Source organism: Tarenaya hassleriana, unplaced genomic scaffold (assembly GCF_000463585.1).
Source record: "Tarenaya hassleriana unplaced genomic scaffold, ASM46358v1 Cleome29, whole genome shotgun sequence".
Classification (NCBI taxonomy): domain Eukaryota; kingdom Viridiplantae; phylum Streptophyta; class Magnoliopsida; order Brassicales; family Cleomaceae; genus Tarenaya; species Tarenaya hassleriana.
In genome coordinates this window covers 1,003,529-1,022,574 of record NW_010966092.1, presented here as the reverse complement: position 1 = coordinate 1,022,574, position 19,046 = coordinate 1,003,529, and the positions used below count along the sequence as shown (strand labels likewise).

The 19,046-nt window shown below is 39.9% G+C and overlaps 4 protein-coding genes and 1 long non-coding RNA gene across 7 annotated transcripts; 3 read left to right on the top strand and 2 right to left on the bottom strand.

Moving 5' to 3' along the window:
* Positions 1 to 16: 16 nt before the first annotated feature.
* Positions 17 to 580, top strand: LOC104818294. The gene is made up of 2 exons (XR_772632.1): positions 17 to 131; positions 253 to 580. It is a non-coding gene; the product is annotated as an uncharacterized LOC104818294 (long non-coding RNA).
* A 704-nt stretch (positions 581 to 1,284) lies between these two features.
* Positions 1,285 to 2,934, bottom strand: LOC104818295 (inositol polyphosphate multikinase beta). 3 transcript variants are annotated; one of them, XM_010547818.1, is made up of 2 exons: positions 2,849 to 2,934; positions 1,285 to 2,420 (listed from the first exon to the last, which is right to left on the bottom strand). In XM_010547818.1, exon 2 carries the CDS (start codon positions 2,393 to 2,395, stop codon positions 1,508 to 1,510), a length of 888 nt encoding a protein of 295 aa, XP_010546120.1. In that variant the 5' UTR covers positions 2,396 to 2,420; positions 2,849 to 2,934; the 3' UTR covers positions 1,285 to 1,507. The 3 variants fall into 3 exon arrangements, with proteins under 3 accessions (XP_010546120.1, XP_010546121.1, XP_010546122.1); XM_010547819.2 differs by lacking the exon at positions 2,849 to 2,934 and adding an exon at positions 2,692 to 2,832; XM_010547820.2 differs by lacking the exon at positions 2,849 to 2,934 and adding an exon at positions 2,695 to 2,832.
* Positions 2,935 to 3,041: 107 nt separating this feature from the next.
* LOC104818291 (peter Pan-like protein) lies at positions 3,042 to 5,797 on the top strand. The gene is made up of 8 exons (XM_010547813.1): positions 3,042 to 3,134; positions 3,415 to 3,497; positions 3,629 to 3,817; positions 4,336 to 4,566; positions 4,667 to 4,759; positions 4,859 to 5,046; positions 5,142 to 5,335; positions 5,430 to 5,797. Exons 2-8 carry the CDS (start codon positions 3,480 to 3,482, stop codon positions 5,567 to 5,569), a joined length of 1,053 nt encoding a protein of 350 aa, XP_010546115.1. The 5' UTR covers positions 3,042 to 3,134; positions 3,415 to 3,479; the 3' UTR covers positions 5,570 to 5,797.
* Positions 5,798 to 8,311: 2,514 nt separating this feature from the next.
* On the top strand, positions 8,312 to 14,904 carry LOC104818290 (staphylococcal nuclease domain-containing protein 1-like). Its single transcript, XM_010547811.2, has 17 exons — positions 8,312 to 8,462; positions 8,981 to 9,155; positions 9,258 to 9,332; positions 9,434 to 9,550; positions 9,653 to 9,760; positions 10,046 to 10,252; positions 10,362 to 10,577; positions 10,659 to 10,766; positions 11,076 to 11,246; positions 11,352 to 11,549; positions 11,637 to 11,999; positions 12,092 to 12,322; positions 12,422 to 12,610; positions 12,700 to 12,777; positions 12,867 to 13,091; positions 13,946 to 14,293; positions 14,387 to 14,904. Exons 2-17 carry the CDS (start codon positions 8,997 to 8,999, stop codon positions 14,573 to 14,575), a joined length of 2,982 nt encoding a protein of 993 aa, XP_010546113.1. The 5' UTR covers positions 8,312 to 8,462; positions 8,981 to 8,996; the 3' UTR covers positions 14,576 to 14,904.
* Positions 14,905 to 15,203: 299 nt separating this feature from the next.
* LOC104818289 (calnexin homolog 1-like) lies at positions 15,204 to 18,126 on the bottom strand. Its single transcript, XM_010547810.2, has 6 exons — positions 17,957 to 18,126; positions 17,789 to 17,858; positions 16,056 to 17,185; positions 15,886 to 15,957; positions 15,697 to 15,807; positions 15,204 to 15,522 (listed from the first exon to the last, which is right to left on the bottom strand). Exons 1-6 carry the CDS (start codon positions 18,041 to 18,043, stop codon positions 15,412 to 15,414), a joined length of 1,581 nt encoding a protein of 526 aa, XP_010546112.1. The 5' UTR covers positions 18,044 to 18,126; the 3' UTR covers positions 15,204 to 15,411.
* Between the last annotated feature and the right edge of the window lie 920 nt (positions 18,127 to 19,046).

Sequence of the window (19,046 nt, the reverse complement as noted above, 5' to 3'; positions counted from 1 at the left end):
ATTCTATCTTCGGTTCAGAAAATTTAAACTGTTTAGCGCGGGATCCCTAACAATTGCAAACCCTAAATTGCAATTTCAGGGAAAGATCTTCAAGTTTCGTTTCATGGTTCATATGTTTGATTGAATCAGCGGTAGTCATTCGAACTCCATGGCCTCTTTTTCGAGTCTCTGCAATTTCCTTATTCAGATGTTCTTCTCTCTGATCAGCTCTTCTTATCATCGTTGTTGTCCTCTGTGTATTCACTAAAACAGAGGTAGACGAAGAGGGAGAATTGGAATCGGAAGATGAAATGGATAAGCGAGATTCCACGGCAGACAGATTCCTTTCGACGGTGCTGCCTCAGCGATCGCTGGAAATACGACGAAGAACAAATGAACGATGGACGGACAACTGTTTGTAGAAATCTCGCTCGATTCCCACTACGAATCTGTCACAGTTCACAGCATGTTGTCGTCCGATTGGTTTGATGGATCAGAGTACGAGAATCCTGGAGAGGTCGGTTCTGATTTTCATTTCTGTCCCTGTAGGTCTACAAATATTTAGGGTTTCAGTGAAGCTAACCGTGTCATGTTCTTGATCGATCCCGAGGGCGTGTGTGATTCTCATGAGTCATGACGCCCAGGTTCTGGCTATTGAGAAACGATAACACGTTGGCACGCTCAAAGCCCGAGTTCAAGCAGTAATTGTGGGGAGACACTTTGGGAAAACGAAGACGTCTCCTTGCTTCCGAACCTTCTGGAAGATCTTGTTCTGAATGTTGGTGGACCCAATGAGTACAACTCCGCTGTACATGAAAAGTATCTCTGAGGATCTCGGGTGGAATGAGGAGGAATGGATCCGTCTATTTCTAGGTCTGTTCTTTGTCGGGTTCCTGCAAAGGGTTAAGGATAGCCATAGATGAAGATACATTGTTGTCCCGGGCCGTCAAGGCAAGTGTCCTGCAGGTTTCCTGAATCTACACGAACAGAGAAGATAACGCAAAAAAGAAAAATCACGATGAACTTCATCATCGCTTCTCTCTTCCCCAAGTTGATGAAACTTGTGATTTCTCTGTGGCTTGGAGTTCACTACTGCTTTTCGACAAAATTGCTTCAGCGAAAGATCGAGCGTCTACTGTTTCTACATCCTGATGGTAACACTACTTCTTATTCCCCGATTTCATTTTGCTTGAAAATTTCAATTCCTTACCCTTAGAGGAAAGGAAAGGGCTCCAATGGCTACTACTCGCGGTAGGACCTTCGGGCACAACCTGGAGAAGCAAGTCGATAACTGCTTACAAGAAATTAGTCAAGAAGCTCTATATCACTGGGATCCGATTCCATTTTTGAAGAAGAAAGAACAGAAGTTCAAGTGACCTGCCAATGTAGCAGAGGTTGGCACTGAACTCTGCAAAACATTTCGACATTTCCTCAAACAGAAGTAAACTGAAGATCAGGACAACGTTTTTTGTCGGAAACACCAAAAACAGGAAACTGGGGATTATTCAAACAGAGTATAAAAAACTCTCTAGTGTCCGTTTTCGAGACAAGGGGTTTCAGTTTCGGAGCAATCGTCTGAGCTCTCAAGAATATCACGGATGCACTTTATAAAAGAGCAGAGTCCACCCAAGAAGTTGTGGTCGATGACACCATTGTCTTCAAGAACATGTGCAAAATCCACAAGCTTAACTTGCGCCCGTGGATCACCTCCATCCAGGATCGATTCATTCTCATAGACCAAGAGAATCGAACAAGAATTGAAATGGTAGAGCGTTTGATCCTCGAACCAGGCCTTGAGCTTCAGCAGTTGGGCCAAGATCCCGTCTGAACCGCCATAAACCCTCGATGCCAAAGCACAATCGGGTTTTGGGTCACATTTAGCAGCTGAGTTCGACGAAACAAACTTCCTCAGAGCCAGTCTAGCAGCATCAACAGAGAACCCGAGAACAACCTTCTTGTCAGGCCTCCAAAAATCCAAAGCTTTGTGATCGTATCCCCTCATACCAGAAATCCTAAACCCTAATAACACAGAAGTCGTGGATGTATCCTTCCTTATGCATTTCCGGATGTATTCTTCAGACACATCCGGGTACCATGTCCTGGAACCGATCTTAACATCCATCACCGACGGCTTAGAGTACCCTTTAACAACATCTTGCAACACGAGGTGCGGACGCAGGCCGGTTCCATCGGAGGCCTCGACGAGCTCAGTGCCATGGCACATTGGGAAGAATCTACGGATGTGACCTGGAACCTTCTTGTTGGTCCAGAAGGACTGGTAGAACTTGACCTCTTTCTCACCACGAGCATCGCCTTGAAGTGGCTTGTAGAACCGACCCTCATCATCTATGAGCGGTCCGAGCCCCCCGGCTCGAGCCTCATGCCCCGCAACCTGATGCTCAGGAACCTTGAGCATGTTTTCAAGCGCTTGATAAAAAAACCTGACAGCATTAAGGAATCAAAATATAATATGAACCAACAATGATTTCACTCGAAAATACAGATCAACAAGCGCAAACCCAAATCTAAATCGAGAACGGATCAACAAAAAAAAAGTTTCCATCCATCGAGAAGATACGAAATCAGATCAGGGTTCTTCAAATCTGGCGAAACAGAAGAAAAAACCCCCCACTGTGCCGTTGATCAAAGACCTCGAGTTCATCGCAGAGGAAAGAAGAATAAAATAAAGCATTGAATAGATAGATACTCCACCACCATGATTATAGAACTCAAAGCTTCAACTCTTTCGGTTGATTTGGCCCAGAACGAAAATCAATGATCATGATTATGGCAATGATCCATCAAACACACTGCATATCTAATTTCGAAGAAACCCTCTTCTGCTAAAAAAGAAGAAGGAAAACATTACCTTTTAAAAAAAATTATCGGAAAATCTTCGCTGAGGAGAGAGACCCGATACGGCCAACGCCTCGTTTTCTTTATTATTCTCGGAAAAAGGACGCTACCTTTCGCTCAGGACCATGAATAAATAAATAATAAACCAATAACGTGTCTTGATTTAAAACAAAAAAAACGAACCGATAAATATAGCGTGAACCGGACTAAGATGTAAACCGGCCCTGAACCGGTAATTGATATATATGGTGCTAAAACCTCGTTCCCTCCTCCAAATTGGCCGCCGTCACGCTTTGCCGGTGGGTTCTTCGTTTTCACGATTTCTTCTTCTTCGGCTTCACTCACGCAGAGTTTTTTATTTTTTTGAATCTTCGTCTGTATTTTCGATTGATTGCCGAGTTTGTAGGAAGAACAATGTTACTGAGCAGTTTGGTTATCCCGAGTTTTGAGAGTTAGGGTTAGGGTTTTGCGATTTAGTGTTTAAACCATCTGTTAAGTTCGGCTTATTCGGGGTATGCGTGTGTTTTCTTTGGTTCTATGCTGATTGTCCATGGATGTTTGATCTTTTTGGTTTTTCAGGAACCATTTTCGTCTCTTCCCGTAAAGTTTGAAGCCTCCCTTCTGGTTGGCTCATCTGTGTTAGAATGGCTCGCTTCAGAAACGTAAGTGAGAAACTGTTTCCTGTCCCTGCCTCAATTCCTTTCCAGTAAAAGCTTTGTTTGCACCCAATCCTTAGCTCAAACATCGTATATTCGCCGGTCTCGATTACTGCTTAACACTCGGTTTGATACAGAAGAAGCAGAACAAAAGGGTCTCTGTGAAGCCCATTGTGAAGAAAAACCAACAAAAGGTTGATCATGTGACTGGGGATAAGATTCCAAAGAGTTTTGTGTTTTCAAGAGGGAAATTGCCTGGCCCCATGAAGCAGCTGCAGATGGATTTGAGGAAGCTCATGCTCCCTTTCACTGCTCTCAACCTTAAGGTTAGCAAACTCTCCACCCGTAGTTTCTACAGCTTTCCCTTTGCATAAGTTTGTTATCTGAGAAAAAGTCCTTCCTCAGACTAGTTTCTTGATCTTTATAGCTTATAGTGTGTATCCTGGACTTGATCTTGATGTCTTGTTGGTAGCCAGATGTGTTAAAAATCCTTTCTATATATGAAAATTGAATACTTGCATACATGCTGCTAAAGTCCATGTTTTAACGTCTGGTTTGTGACATCATGTGCATCGGACTTTGGTTTTGCTGTTATAGTGACGTACATTGTTATAGTTGCCTCGAGAAAAAGTTGTATATTCCGTTGTTTCTTGGGATATACTTGTTCAAGAAAGCAAAGGTAGAGAACATTTAGCTCCAGATTTCTAATAATCTAAGTTTGGACGTGTTGTCTTTAGCTCCTGTGGTCAAGTTACCAACCAAAGGAACTAAATATTGCTTAAATGGATGCGATTTACTATTGCCTAAATGATTTGCTCGTTCTTTTTCTGCCCCACTTTTTCAGGAGAAAAAGCGGAACAATCTGAAGGACTTTTTAAACGTAGCAGGTCCTATGGGTGTCACGCATTTCCTTATACTATCTAAAACAGAGTCTGCACCATATCTAAGAGTAGCAAGAACACCACAGGGCCCTACTCTCACGTTTAAAATTCACGAATATGCCTTGGCATCAGATATAGCTCAGTCTCAGTTGCGGCCTAGATGTCCTCAAGATCTTTTTAAGAATCCTCCTCTGGTAATCCTTCTCTTCTTTCCTGTGTTCTGTATAGATTTGTGCTCTTGTATATGCAAACTAATTGCCGGGTGCTATGCTTCGATGCACTTGTCATTGTCAGATTGTCCTTTCGGGATTTGGTGGTGGGGAACAGCATCTGAAGCTCACTACCATTATGTTTCAAAACATATTCCCAGCCATAGATATTAACACTGTGAGTACGGGAAGGACAATGATGATATTGGCATCAATCAAGTAGTGTAAAGCTATTCCTCCCTTTTGTAATGAATGCTGTTTTGGATGTGAATGTCAGGTCAAACTCTCTTCATGCCAAAGAATAGTACTTCTGAACTACAACAAAGAGACAAAACTTGTGGACTTCCGACATTACTCCATAAGACTCCAGCCAGTGGGAGTGTCACGTAGGATCAGAAAGTTTGTACAGAACCATCAGGTCCCAGATCTTAGGAACTTGCAGGATGTCAGTGACTTTGTCACCAAGTAAGGATCTTTTCCTCACCAGAATTGGACCTATCCCTTTCCATTCCATCTTCTTTGTATCGATGTGCATTAACTTTGGTTCTGTCTTTGGTAAGAGCTGGGTATGGATCAGAGAGCGAAGCAGATGAAGAAGCGGCCACAGTGACGCTAACTACCGATATGGGCAGAGTAAACCGGGCGTCGACGAAAAGCGCCGTGAAATTGCAGGAGATTGGACCAAGAATGACCCTTCAACTCACCAAGGTTGAGGAAGGGTTGTGTTCTGGAGGAGTTATATTCAGTGAATTCGGTATGTTATAAAAAAACCCATTTTTGCAATATCATATATGAACCATTGGTAACACGAAACATGGACCGACTCGTCAATATGTCCGATTGTTTAGGAAATGTGAGTGACAAGAAAACAGAGAAGAAGCCTGATGAAAGCGAGGAAGAAGGTAGTGACGAAGAAAGCGAAGAAGAAGATGGAGAAGAAGATATTGATGAAGATGGAGAAGATATGGACGAAGATCTCGAAGATTAGGTCAAGGTTTATTTACAATATATAGGGAGAGAGATTTTGGCCTGAAAAAGGATACAGAGTTTTGTTTATGTTTTCATGCAAATCCAAAACGGTGCATTTGGTTTTCCGTGTAACATATGGTTTTTGTCTTTTTTTACAAGGCGTTATATGGATTTCGTCCGATATTTATCTCATTGTACGCTACGGACATGGACGGGGATATTAAGATATGCAGTCGTGCTTTGGTCGTGGGCTGTCTTCTTCTTCCTTTTTATTTAGAAAAAAATCTTGCCTTTTTCTGAAATTATTAGTAATGTAGAAAACGTGTAGGGTTAGGTATATGTACTTCAATTGTTTTATAATGGAACGTGAAGGAAAATACAGGGAAAACGCGTTGGTCCTAATTATTATAACATGAAATAGGTCAAGTGTCTCTCGTGGTGGTTCGGCGAGTTCTGCGGTTTACAAATTACTAGTAATGTAGAAAACGTGTAGGGTTAGGTATATGTATGTCGGATCATTCGAACTTATTTTTTTGACCAAATAACGTTATGGACGATTATGAAACCGTTTAACAAGTTCGAGATTTAATATGTTCAATTTTATAAGTTTGGAAATTAATAGACACCTCTACAAGTTTATGAATTAATATTACTCTAAATTATATGTTCAGAAATTTTTAGAGTTTTTTCCTTTGTTATTATTAGACCTGTAATAAATCCCGACAAATGAAAATCAAAATTATTAAAGAAAAGCAGGAAAAAAAAATATTAAAGAAAAGAAAATATATGAAGATATTATGTATATTTGATATGTGTATGTGTATGTGTATGTACATAAAAAGTACAAAAGACGAGAGTAGATGTGTTTACGATTCTGCCACCTCAGGACCTAACGCCCCTCCAATTCCGTGCCTTTTGCCTTTTCCTTTTCCGAAAATAGAATATCCGCCCCGCATCATAGTTTTTTTCTGAAAATAAACCTTTATGTTTATAATTATCAATACAGACCCCTACACTACACGTTCTATACGAAACATACATATTGCACGTAAACAGTTTGAATATAAAAGGTTTTTTATTCGAATCAAATTGAAGGTACTTAATAATCTTGAATATATATCTCTCAATCTTATATACATGTTTAGCCCTACATTGCTTGCTTTATACCATCAATCGTTTAAGATTAAATCTTAAAGTTCGTAAAAAAAAGAAAGAAAGAATAGAGCGCATCATAATTAAACGAAATAAGCAACACCATTCAATATGAAGCTAAATATATATCTATTAATATATATATATATATATATATATACATATACAAATATTATGGTTCATTACTTATTTGTTATTTGTATAACGATATTATTTCGAATCGAACCGATGGTAAAACCGAATCGAATTGAAGCGTTTAACATTCAGTTCTAGTTTGAAGCAATTTCTATAAAACACGAAAATACGTTTTCTAATCGAATCGTTTGAATATCAGACCGAAAACCAAAATATTCACCCCTAATTTTCTAAGGTAATAACCGGATGATAAAATCGATTCCAATAGAACAATATATCATTCCATTCAACCAAATTGGATTTGAAAATAGAAAAGTTATAATTTTTTTAAAACCGAATCAAATCGAATAAAAAATAACCGAAAAAACAAAATTACTTTTGTCCATAAAATCCAACGACTGAGAACCAAACAGAGATTTACGAGTTCTTGTCTTTATCTTAAATCCACACCCATATGCTATAAACCCAATATATATATATATATATATATATATATATATATATATATATTGGGTTTATAGCATATGGGTGTGGATTTAAGATAAAGACAAGAACTCGTCAATGTCTCTTGTCTAAACGTACGTGGCTACTTGCATGTGTGATCCCCCTGTCCGAGGAGACATAGCTACGTATGTTGGCATGAAGGCGAGACTTATATTACCATGGCTTTTGTATGCCCAATTCAAAATTTTCATATATAAGATCGTCACCGTAAAATTTCATTAGAAATTAGTACACTTTCCAATATATAATTCCATTATTCTTTTTTTTTTTCTTGCTAATACTTATATTACCATGGTTTTTGTAAGCCTAATTCAAAATTTTACCGTTAGTTTTTGGTTCGTACATAAAATTTAGAGGGACATTTTAAGTATTTACTTGAAAGTTTTCCTTGTCAAGTGAGATTTAGTCCCTTTTTACATATTAAATGACCCCATTTAATACGTTTTGGTAAGATTAAAGTGACAATTTTATTACAAATAAATACGAACCGAACCTATTGATTGCTATAAAACTTTTCCTATTTTAAAACTTACAATAAATAGCATATTGAAATTGAATTTCAGCGCAAGCATTTTTATATCTTATCAATGCAAAATCATAACATTATTTATCCAAGATTAAAAATAAGAATATTGCTTATAAAATAAAGATTTTATCCTCTTTTTCTCTAAATTACATAACAATTTCATAAAAGACCTTTTTTGTAAATTCGGATAAATAATGGGCTGAAATTAGAATTTGTAGTTTTAACTGAAAGTGAAACAGACAAGTTGATTTTGTTACTTTTTCTGGAGATGACCTAAAAAGCAACCTATTTTCCGCAAAACCATATCTAATCTCTTAATGGCAAATCATGTAATTTCCTTGTCTTTCAGGGGTACTATAGATATATCGCCAATATCTCCCCTGACCCTCCCTCTTGTTTATATATTTCTTCGCCTCCGCCTCGACACCATCTCCGAGCTCTCCACATCTCGAGATCCGCCGTATCATTCTCTGACCCACAACCTCTCTCTCTCTTCTCCCTCTCTCGGTCAATCTAAGATTGGACCAGAGAGAAAAAAGAGAGATCTTTCTTCTTTTTGTGCTCTCCCAGATCTATATATTCCCGGATAATCCAGGTATGTTCGTCGGAATCGTCGAAGAACTTTCGTAGATCTATCCATCTGTTGATCTGAATCTGATCTGGCTTTTTGAATGCAACGATCATGCGTTAAATCTGCTTGTATTGGTTCGTTGAAAACGTTACTTTGATCAGCTCGATCGAGCTGTACGGTGCAGATCGAGGCAAATGTATGATTTCTCGTTACGTTATGGGCCAATTATGCTAATTTTCTGTGGATTCATGTGGCTTTTCGGTGATTTCTTATGCCCTTTTTAGTAATTTGGTTGCAATTAGCGTACCTATCTACAAAGGGATTGTGGAATTTTTCTGTCGTTCTTATGATGAATCTGATCAGGCAAGTCTGAATTCTGATAAATTGGGTACCAATGCACCACGTTGAAAAGCCAGCAAACTTTAAAATTTTGTAGATGCAGCAATCTTTACAGGGGAATATGAATGATGATGCATCTGTGATTTGCGTTATCCTTTTTCACAGGGTAAGTTTGTTAAAGGTCTGTGGTCGATTTGGTGCAGGTCTTAGCCAATCATAATGGCGTCGGCTGCAGCGACTGAGAACAAGTGGCTCAGAGGGAGAGTGAAGGCTGTGACCTCTGGGGACTGCTTGGTGATCACGGCTTTGAGCCACAACAAGCCCGGTCCTCCACCGGAAAAGACCATCACTCTATCTTCTCTCATTGCTCCTAGGCTGGTAAGCTAATCAAATTATTGTTCTTCAAAAATGATGAAGCAGAGTCAATTTTCTTTTGAGGTGTTGTCTTCACTAACGGGCCACCGGTGTCTGTTTTTTCAGGCTCGCAGGGGAGGTTTAGATGAACCTTTTGCATGGGAAAGCAAGGAGTTTCTGAGGAAACTTTGCATTGGAAAGGTGCAAAGTCAAAGACTTTTTAGACTGTTGATCCTGTTGTCAACCAAAATGGTCGAATCTTTTTCCTTAGCTGGGTAATAACTAATATGTTTCTTGTGCAGGAGGTTGTATTCAAAGTGGATTACAAAGTGGAAGCTATTGCTGGCAGAGAATTTGGATCCGTTTTCCTCGGCAATGAAAATGTTGCCATGCTTGTTGTTGCTGCTGGCTGGGCAAAGGTTAAATGCTGCCTGCTTATTTAACTAGATCGCAAAATCTGAGTTTTGGTGGTCATAACACTATTTTCTGATTTGGTGTGAGGATTGGCTGCGCATTGACAGGTCAGGGAGCCAGGCCAGCAAAATCAGGATAAGGTCAGCCCTTACATTGCGGAATTGCTACGGCTTGAAGAGCAGGCCAAGCAAGAAGGTTTTGGTCGTTGGAGCAAGGTTGTTTTCCCTCTCTTGTTCTTCTAGGTCCCATCAGTTGAAGCTTAAATTTATTTATCTTTATTTGTTACAAACGTGTCGGGAGTCTTAGTTCATGAACCATTGCAGTCCACTCTTTCTGTGGTCTGCTGAGAAAAGTAAAATGTCATAGAAGAAATTTAAATGTTCGTTTCTCAGAGAGTCGCTTAAGATTTATGGTTGTAATTAATATCTTGTACTTGTTTTCACTTATGATGGTATCGTTTCTTTCTGTAAGCTTTCCTGATGGATTTTACATCGTTCCAGGTCCCTGGTGCTGCTGAGGCGTCTGTCAGAAATCTTCCTCCTTCTGCCATTGGGGATGCTGGTAACTTTGATGCGATGGGACTTTTAGCTGCAAGCAAAGGCAAGCCCATGGAGGGTATTGTCGAGCAAGTCCGTGATGGCAGTACCGTTCGGGTCTATCTTCTTCCAGACTTTCAGTTTGTGCAAGTATTTGTTGCTGGAGTTCAGGTACGGAATGTTTATTCGCTGTTTTTTGTGTCAGAGGTTGACACTTAAATGTTTTTTCTGGCACAACTTCTGAAATGTAACATTGTCTTTCATATGGCTCTTTGAATAGGCTCCATCAGTGGGAAGGAGACCTCCAGCTGATAGTTTTATTGAGACAGATGTTACCTCATCTGAGCCGAATGGAGATGTTTCTACGGAACCACATGCTCCTCTAACATCAGCCCAGAGACTTGCTGCCTCTGCAGCATCATCTGTTGAATCTTCTCCAGATCCTTTTGCAATGGAAGCCAAGTACTTTACCGAGCTTCGTGTTTTGAGTAGAGATGTAAGGAGATTTCACAACAAATTGAGTTTTGTGTATTGATATTTCACAATCCGATGACCTGAGTGTGAGGCGGTTTTGTAGGTTCGCATTGTTTTGGAAGGTGTTGACAAGTTCAACAATCTGATCGGTTCAGTTCATTATTCTGATGGGGAAACAGTGAAGGACTTGGGTTTGGAGCTTGTCGAGAATGTATGTGCACATACCCGTCTGAGCTTTTGTTTTGCACATGAATGCTAACAAATTTAACTAATAGAGTGATAGTCTTTTGCCTCATGAAAATGATCTTCATTCCATAATTCACACGGCAACTACAGTCTCTTTCTCTGTTTCACTGTTGTTTCTTATAGAGTGATCTAGCTGACACATTGTGATAGTTCACAATTATGTTGGTAGCTTTCTCTATAGCATGTCTCAGACGTGAATTTAACGTGCTGGTGAATGTGATCTTTTATCTTGTGAATGGAAGGAGTGACAGATTGATATTTTCATGTTGCACAGGGTCTCGCTAAGTACGTAGAATGGAGTGCTAACATGATGGAAGATGAAGCCAAGAGGAAACTGAAAGCCGCAGAGCTTCAGGCCAAGAAAAACCGATTGAGAATGTGGACCAACTATGTTCCTCCAGCGACGAACTCAAAGGCAATTCATGACCAGAACTTTACTGGAAAGGTAATAAATATCTTAAGGTCTAAGGCCCTTGGTGAATATCCTTTCTTCTTCTACTGCCTTGGTGTTCTTTTTAAAAACATGTTCTTAGCTTTTAACTTTTCTCAGGTAGTGGAAGTTGTAAGTGGGGACTGTGTTGTTGTTGCTGATGATTCTATCCCGTATGGGAGCCCATTGGCCGAGCGACGAGTCTGTCTTTCGAGTATCAGGTGTCCCAAAATGGGTAATCCACGAAGAGATGAAAAACCAGCCCCCTATGCTCGGGAAGCAAGGGAATTTCTGAGACAAAGGCTCATCGGCAAACAAGTAATTCTTCTTTTCCTTAATGAAAATTCTTTAATTTACGCTGGGTTAGAATCAGCAGTACATAATCTGAAATTTCTCCCTCCCCAGGTTGTTGTTCAAATGGAATACTCAAGGAAGGTCAGCCCAGCAGATGGTGCTACTACTTCTGGGGCTGGCGATTCCAGGGTCATGGATTTTGGCTCTGTGTTCCTTCCCTCTACCACCAAGGGTGATGCTGATGAAACTCCATTGCCTGCTGCAGCTACTGATGGTGGCCAGCAGCCAGGGGTGAACATTGCAGAGCTTGTTATTGCCCGTGGTTTTGGAACTGTTGTTAGGCACCGAGATTTCGAGGAAAGATCTAACTACTATGATGCTCTTCTGGCTGTTGAATCCCGTGCTATTACCGGGAAGAAGGGAATCCATTCTGCGAAGGATTCTCCAGTCATGCACATCACAGATCTTACAACGGTTAGATACCCACACACACACATGCACCGAACTGCAGTTTTTTTTCCTCTCTGTTTCTCTGATTTGATTGTTGAATGATATTATAATCTCAGGCCTCAGTCAAGAAGGCTAGGGATTTCTTGCCATTCCTGCACCGAAGCAGGAGAATCTCTGCTGTTGTGGAATACGTTTTGAGTGGACATCGGTTTAAGCTTCTGATTCCAAGGGAAACATGCAGTATCGCCTTTTCATTCTCCGGTGTGAGATGTCCTGGCCGTGACGAACCTTATTCGGATGAAGCAATTGCTTTAATGAGACGAAAGATAATGCAGAGAGATGTCGAGGTAATTCAGAACTTGATGATGCCTGAGATCAGATGTATATCTTGTTTTTCTTTTATTCTCCTATCTTGGGTTTTTAACATTTTCTCGTACAATACACAGATTGAGGTTGAAACTGTGGATAGAACGGGTACATTCTTGGGATCGATGTGGGAGTCTAGGACCAATGTGGCACTGGTTCTTCTTGAAGCTGGCCTTGCAAAGATGCAGACTAGCTTCGGTTCAGACAGAATCCCTGAGGCTCATCTTCTTGAACAGGCGGAACGATCTGCTAAAGGGCAGAAACTAAAGGTAATAATAAGTAATACCATTGTCTTCCAAAGAAAAAAAAATGCTTTTCTTCAAATCCTAAACGTTAACTTGTGATGATCTTTCGGCAGATTTGGGAAAACTATGTTGAAGGAGAAGAAGTTTCAAATGGTTCGACTGTTGAAACCAAGCAGAAGGAAACATTGAAGGTGTCTGCATTAATCATACAATAGTTTCCATTGGAAGACAATTACGTTTTCGTTTTTTCTTGTTTAAACATGTTTTCCTTTCTCTACAGGTTGCTGTTACAGAAGTACTTGGAGGTGGAAAATTCTACATTCAAGCAGTCGGTGATCAGAAAGTAACCTCGATTCAGCACCAACTTGCTTCATTGAATCTCAAAGAGGCACCCGTTATCGGGGCATTCAACCCTAAGAAGGGTGATATTGTTCTTGCACAGTTCAGCCTCGACAAATCCTGGAACCGGGCAATGGTAATTCATTCATCATCTTTTTCCATCTTTGTGTCCACTTTTTTTTTTTTTTTTTGCATCGGATGCTACATACAAAACACTGAGATTGCACATTCATTCCAATTTCGAATCGTCTACGCCGAAAAACGTGAAAATACGGAAATACCCCTCGTCTACACCCACATTGAAGATTACTTTTTTTTTTTGTCTTAAAAATAAATCTGTTATTTATTGTTTCCCATGTTTAATGAATATTATTAGAATGAGATAATTTGATGAATTCGTTGGTAAATGTTTAGGGTTCAATCGGTTAAATGTAAACACAAAGTTTATGTCTTGTTCTGATTTTGAATCTTAAGTTTGAAAAGAGTGTGTATATTCCAAATTATATAACTGACCCCCGATTTTAAATTTAGTTTGGATCTTGTTTCACACATTCGATTACCCAAAAAAAATATGTAGGATTATTGCATGCTGGCTTTCGATTTAGATTGGTAAATATTATTCATATCTGGTTTTCTGTTTTTTAATCGATTTAACACGTTATATATAAAATTTATCATGAAGTTGATTAGTTTTGGTTTATTCTTTTAAAAGCGGAACTGGAATTTCTGGATGTATACGAGAATATATTATTTATTTTATTTATGTATGGATCTCATTATATATATAGATAGATAGATAATGAAGTTTTAGTAGAAAATTATGTATAACATCTAATATAATAAAAATCCAAAACCAAAATAAAATATATAATAATGCAAACAATTTTGTGTATTTTTTAGTATTTACATACGCATATACAATGATTAAGAATCATATACTTTTGTGACTAATCTAATCGGTCGATAGAATATTTCATTTTTAGTAATATTGATTTATAATAAAGTTGGATATAGGTTCAGTCCCCAGAGGACAAATTTGAAGTATTCTACATCGATTACGGGAACCAGGAGATGGTTCCATACAGCGGAATACGGCCCGTGGATCCTTCGGTGTCCTCTGCCCCGGGGCTTGCCCAGCTATGCAGGCTCGCTTACGTAAAAATCCCGAACGTAGAAGAGGACTTTGGACCGGAAGCGGCCGAGTATCTGAGCAATGTGACGCTGGGCAGTGGAAGAGAGTTCAGGGCAGTGGTCGAGGAAAGGGACACTTCTGGTGGTAAAGTCAAAGGCCAAGGAACTGGAACTGAACTTGCTGTCACTCTTATCGCTGTAGATGATGAACTCTCTGTCAATGCTGCCATGCTTCAGGTCCGTCCGTGACTTTCACCTTCGGTTTTCTTTCTTCCCCAAGTTCGGATTTCGATTGGTTTACATCGGGAATTTGTTGTTTGCGGCGAACAGGAAGGGCTTGCGAGGATGGAGAAACGTAAGAGATGGGAGCCGAAGGATAAACTGGCGGCTCTCGACAGTCTGGAGAAGTTCCAAGAAGAAGCCCGCACCTCAAGGACCGGGATATGGCAGTACGGTGATATCCAATCCGACGACGAGGACTCAGCTCCAGTCAGAAAGCCCGGAGGCGGACGCCGGTAAATTCTCGGCCGGGGTGGTAAGTTATGGTCGGAAACCAAACATGATGCGAAATGGGGTCGAAGTCTTGTTCCTTTGGTTTGGAGGATCGGTGCAATGTTATTTTTGCTTGCATGAAACTTTTGTAACGTTTTAGCTTTTTTTTTTTTTTAATTTTATGTTTTGGTTTTGGGATATTTTTAATAGAATTTTTCTCTCTAGGGTGTCGAGGATAGAGTTACACTAATAAGGTTGCAAGTAATGCCTACTACTGGCAACTGCTACGAGGTTCGATTACGGGACTTGTTTTTGTATTTCGTTTTATTATATCAAGTTATAGTTTGATCAATCAATACCTTCGTTTTTATTTATCTTATATTCATAATTTTTTGTAATATTTGTTTGTAACTAAATGGGACAGTAGAAGACAAAATATCAAAACAATAAATCATTGTTGCATCATCCGTCAAAGAGAGCAATGGGCGTGCGGATTGTGACCCAATAAACGGAACTAGTTTTGTCCATTCCCGACAAGACGCAGAGTTTATTGTTTTTTGGTCTCTCGTGTGTTGGTTGTTTCGGTTTTTTGTTTGAGGCTTTCTTGAACGGTTTCTATTATTGGCATTCCATAAAGAGAATTACAAAAAAAAAAAAAAAAAAAGTCCATGATAAGCCATTTCTCCAAATGGCGATTTGATGATGATTGCAATAAAAAAGACCAACAATATGTTTTTGCTCTTCTAATCGACAGTGACTTTGTTTTTGTACAAATCTAATATCGATGAATACAAAAATTCATGGCATTCTGTAAGATATCTAATGCCTTAAAAGGCCCAACCTTTCGAATATGAAAATGTTCATTAGCCCTCACGTCTCGGCTGCCTCTTCCTTGTGGGAGCTTCTTCCTTCTGCTTCTCCTCCTCCTCCTTTGAAGCTTCTGCTGCTTCCCGTTTCTTCGTTTCCACCTTCACCTATAAATTAATGTTACGTACGGACGAGGAATCCTTCTTAGTAAGGTGAATGGACATTTTATATCTCAGCAGCTACCGATTAAAACTAGATCCTAAGGGTACTGTTTTTTTCCCTTATTCTGCAAGGTCGGTATCATACACAGTGTATATACCATGATGCTTGTGGAAATTTACCTTTTTACCTCCAAAGATGAGCTTAAAGAATAGTGAGAGGATCACGACCACGACGGAGATGAGGACGCTAACAGTTATGTTTGGCTGCTGCTCTGCTTTCTCGATGAGTTCCTATAAGGTAGATTTCATAATTTCAATGAGGGTTTTGATAGATGTGGTCGGGGGATTAACAGGAGACAGACAACTTACAATGATCTTGTCCTTGTGTGCACTTAGGTAACGAATGTCCGCAACCTTGTACAAGAGGTCGAACAGCCCCTTCTGCAACAATATAGGGACAAAAAAAAGTGGTGAGCATATGACGCGTTTAATGGAAAAGAGAAAGACGCTTTTTTTCTGCAAAAAAAAAAAGTAATTACTTGGTAGCTCTTGAGAACATTGGATCCGGTAGCAGCCTCGTCGTCGCCCTTTTGCATCTCTTTCTCGACATCGAACTTGGGTTTCCAAGTGGTCTGTCTGTATGTCTCGGCGACCTTCTCGTCTTTGGCGATCAAGAGGTTGTCGAACAGGATACCATCTTGCATCGTCCAGATCTCTATACCAATGGCTGCAATCTGCTCGAAGTCCGGCCTGTCGAGCTCAAAGTAGTCAGGGTTTGGAATCTCTCTTGGTTTCCAGATTCCCTTGTAGGCCGGGTTATCGACAAGAGGTGCACTCCACTTGCCCTTGTATGCCGGGTTCCTCTTCATCGGTCTGTTCCATTGACCACAACCTGGAGCTGTCTCACACTTGGGGTTAGTGATCTTAGGAGCTTCCCATTCACCGTCTTCCTCGTCATCCCAGTCTTCGGGCTTAGCTGCCTCGGGGTCATCAATCTCTTCGGGCTCATCATCCAGCCATCCCTCGGGTTTCTCAGCTTCCTCATCTTCGATATCCATGGCAGCATCCTCATCCCAATCATCAGGCTTCACAGCATTAGGATCAGGGATCTTGGCCCTCTCATCCCAGTCTTCTGGTTTCTTGTCTTCCGGGTCAGGGATAGTTTTCAGAGGGATCAAAGGTGGGTCAAAGTCTTCAGCAGACAGCAAGTTTCCCTTTTTCTTCTCCTCTCCATCGACCAAAATCCTGACCTCATTGTCAGTTGTCAAAACGGCGGTGTAGACATGGGAGAGCTTGTCGAATGGGACAGAAGGAGGGAACTTAAGATGGTGCTCCAAATACTTGCCGCTCTTGGGGTTCTTGTGCTTCAGGATGAAATGCACCTTGTTTGTAACCCCACACTTGTCGGGTCCGAACATGATGGAATACGGAGATTCATTGTCGAACTCCTGAGGCATCCATCCAGCTTCCTGAGGACGGAGATATTTCAAGTATGCGCCACCGCACTCGAGGCCTTCCTGGAAACGAGCCTCGTACTGAAGAACAATAGTTGTGTCCTTGAGGTTTAGTGGCTCGTCCAGCTCTTTGACGATTCCGTACTTCCTGGCCTTCTCACTCACAAGAAGCCCATAATCATCATGTCCCTCGCTCTTCGCATGCTTCCAGACACCTGACCACAAGATTTTTATACTGTCAACAATCTTCTACTAAGAAACAAAAGCTGAAAATTCGACATGAAGCAGCCAATATATCTTGCAATAACTAATACAACCTGAAACACTTCCTACCCACCTTCATAAAAAAGAATTTCCTAACTACTAACCGAAACAAGATCATTTGGCCGGGTATGTGTATATGAGAGCAATTCGACATCAGGACAACAAATCACCATGTTACTTCATTCATAATGTTCTCCCGGGTTCAGGTATTTCTGAAGCCGAAAGCCAAGAAAATCCACAAAGACCAAAAAGTTGGAAACCATTCTCGAACACGACAACTTGGATTACAAGAGACCGTAAATGATCAATTGAAGGTTCCATCGTACAAGATACCTGAACCGATTAAGGAACATTAAGTTCACAACGTTGTCTACATCCATTAGTCACATCGTTCAGGTACAATCATCGAGATCCCACTAGAAAATTCAATCTGTCTTCGATAACATAAGCCATACACTAATAACACCCAATAGAAACAACGATGAACAGTACAGATCAAAGCTAAATGAAAAACAAAATCGAGACGTGATTCTCATGGTAAAACCAACCCTTACCTTGGTACTCCCCTTTCTCCGAAACGACCCAGCGACCATCAAACGACTCATCGAACGGTTCGTAGAAGACCTGATCAAAGCAAAGATCAGAACAGAGAATTTTGAACAAATCAAAGGAACACGCATGAAATTAACTTGGGGAAGAAAAACCAACGGCATTGCCAGTACCGTTTGATCGTCGCAGACGCAAAGTTTCTGAAACGAACCGAAAGTTACGAGAAGTAGCAACGCGAACGGAAGCTTCATTTCTCTCATTCTCGAAGAGAAAACAGTCTCAGTGATCTGATCAGACCGGAAAATAGATTGGAAAATTTTCTCGGGAAACAAATCCCAGAAAATCTCTGTTCCAGTTTTTTCTTTCGTTTCCGCCTCTTCCGTACGCTTTATATGTCGTTGTACAGACCCCTTCCGAAACTGTGGCCACGAGGTGGGAACCAATCAGAACACGCCACGTCATCCGAAGTTCACGCCACATGGATACTGTATGCCTGTGCCCGCCGCTGAGTTGATGTTGGGCCCAAAAATGGGCCGTATTTCTAATTATTAGTTAGTTTCTATACATACAAAACACTGAGATTGCACATTCATTCCAATTTCGAATCGTCTACGCCGAAAAACGTGAAAATACGGAAATACCCCTCGTCTACACCCACATTGAAGATTACTTTTTTTTTTTGTCTTAAAAATAAATCTGTTATTTATTGTTTCCCATGTTTAATGAATATTATTAGAATGAGATAATTTGATGAATTCGTTGGTAAATGTTTAGGGTTCAATCGGTTAAATGTAAACACAAAGTTTATGTCTTGTTCTGATTTTGAATCTTAAGTTTGAAAAGAGTGTGTATATTCCAAATTATATAACTGACCCCCGATTTTAAATTTAGTTTGGATCTTGTTTCACACATTCGATTACCCAAAAAAAATATGTAGGATTATTGCATGCTGGCTTTCGATTTAGATTGGTAAATATTATTCATATCTGGTTTTCTGTTTTTTAATCGATTTAACACGTTATATATAAAATTTATCATGAAGTTGATTAGTTTTGGTTTATTCTTTTAAAAGCGGAACTGGAATTTCTGGATGTATACGAGAATATATTATTTATTTTATTTATGTATGGATCTCATTATATATATAGATAGATAGATAATGAAGTTTTAGTAGAAAATTATGTATAACATCTAATATAATAAAAATCCAAAACCAAAATAAAATATATAATAATGCAAACAATTTTGTGTATTTTTTAGTAT

What these genes read in the sequence shown, in the direction of transcription:
- LOC104818295 (XM_010547818.1), bottom strand. Translation starts at nt 2,395, where the DNA reads ATGCTCAAGGTTCCTGAGCATCAGGTTGCGGGGCATGAGGCTCGAGCC.
- LOC104818291 (XM_010547813.1), top strand. An exon ending in TTTTTAAGAATCCTCCTCTG is followed by an intron (nt 4,567 to 4,666) that starts GTAATCCTTCTC and finishes TGTCATTGTCAG; the next exon opens with ATTGTCCTTTCGGGATTTGG. An exon ending in GTCAGTGACTTTGTCACCAA is followed by an intron (nt 5,047 to 5,141) that starts GTAAGGATCTTT and finishes GTCTTTGGTAAG; the next exon opens with AGCTGGGTATGGATCAGAGA.
- LOC104818290 (XM_010547811.2), top strand. Translation starts at nt 8,997, where the DNA reads ATGGCGTCGGCTGCAGCGACTGAGAACAAGTGGCTCAGAGGGAGAGTG. An exon ending in GTTTTGGTCGTTGGAGCAAG is followed by an intron (nt 9,761 to 10,045) that starts GTTGTTTTCCCT and finishes ACATCGTTCCAG; the next exon opens with GTCCCTGGTGCTGCTGAGGC. An exon ending in CTAAAGGGCAGAAACTAAAG is followed by an intron (nt 12,611 to 12,699) that starts GTAATAATAAGT and finishes ATCTTTCGGCAG; the next exon opens with ATTTGGGAAAACTATGTTGA.
- LOC104818289 (XM_010547810.2), bottom strand. Translation starts at nt 18,043, where the DNA reads ATGAGAGAAATGAAGCTTCCGTTCGCGTTGCTACTTCTCGTAACTTTC. An exon ending in GCGTCTGCGACGATCAAACG is followed by an intron (nt 17,859 to 17,956) that starts GTACTGGCAATG and finishes TGCTTTGATCAG; the next exon opens with GTCTTCTACGAACCGTTCGA. An exon ending in GGAGAAAGGGGAGTACCAAG is followed by an intron (nt 17,186 to 17,788) that starts GTAAGGGTTGGT and finishes TCTTGTGGTCAG; the next exon opens with GTGTCTGGAAGCATGCGAAG.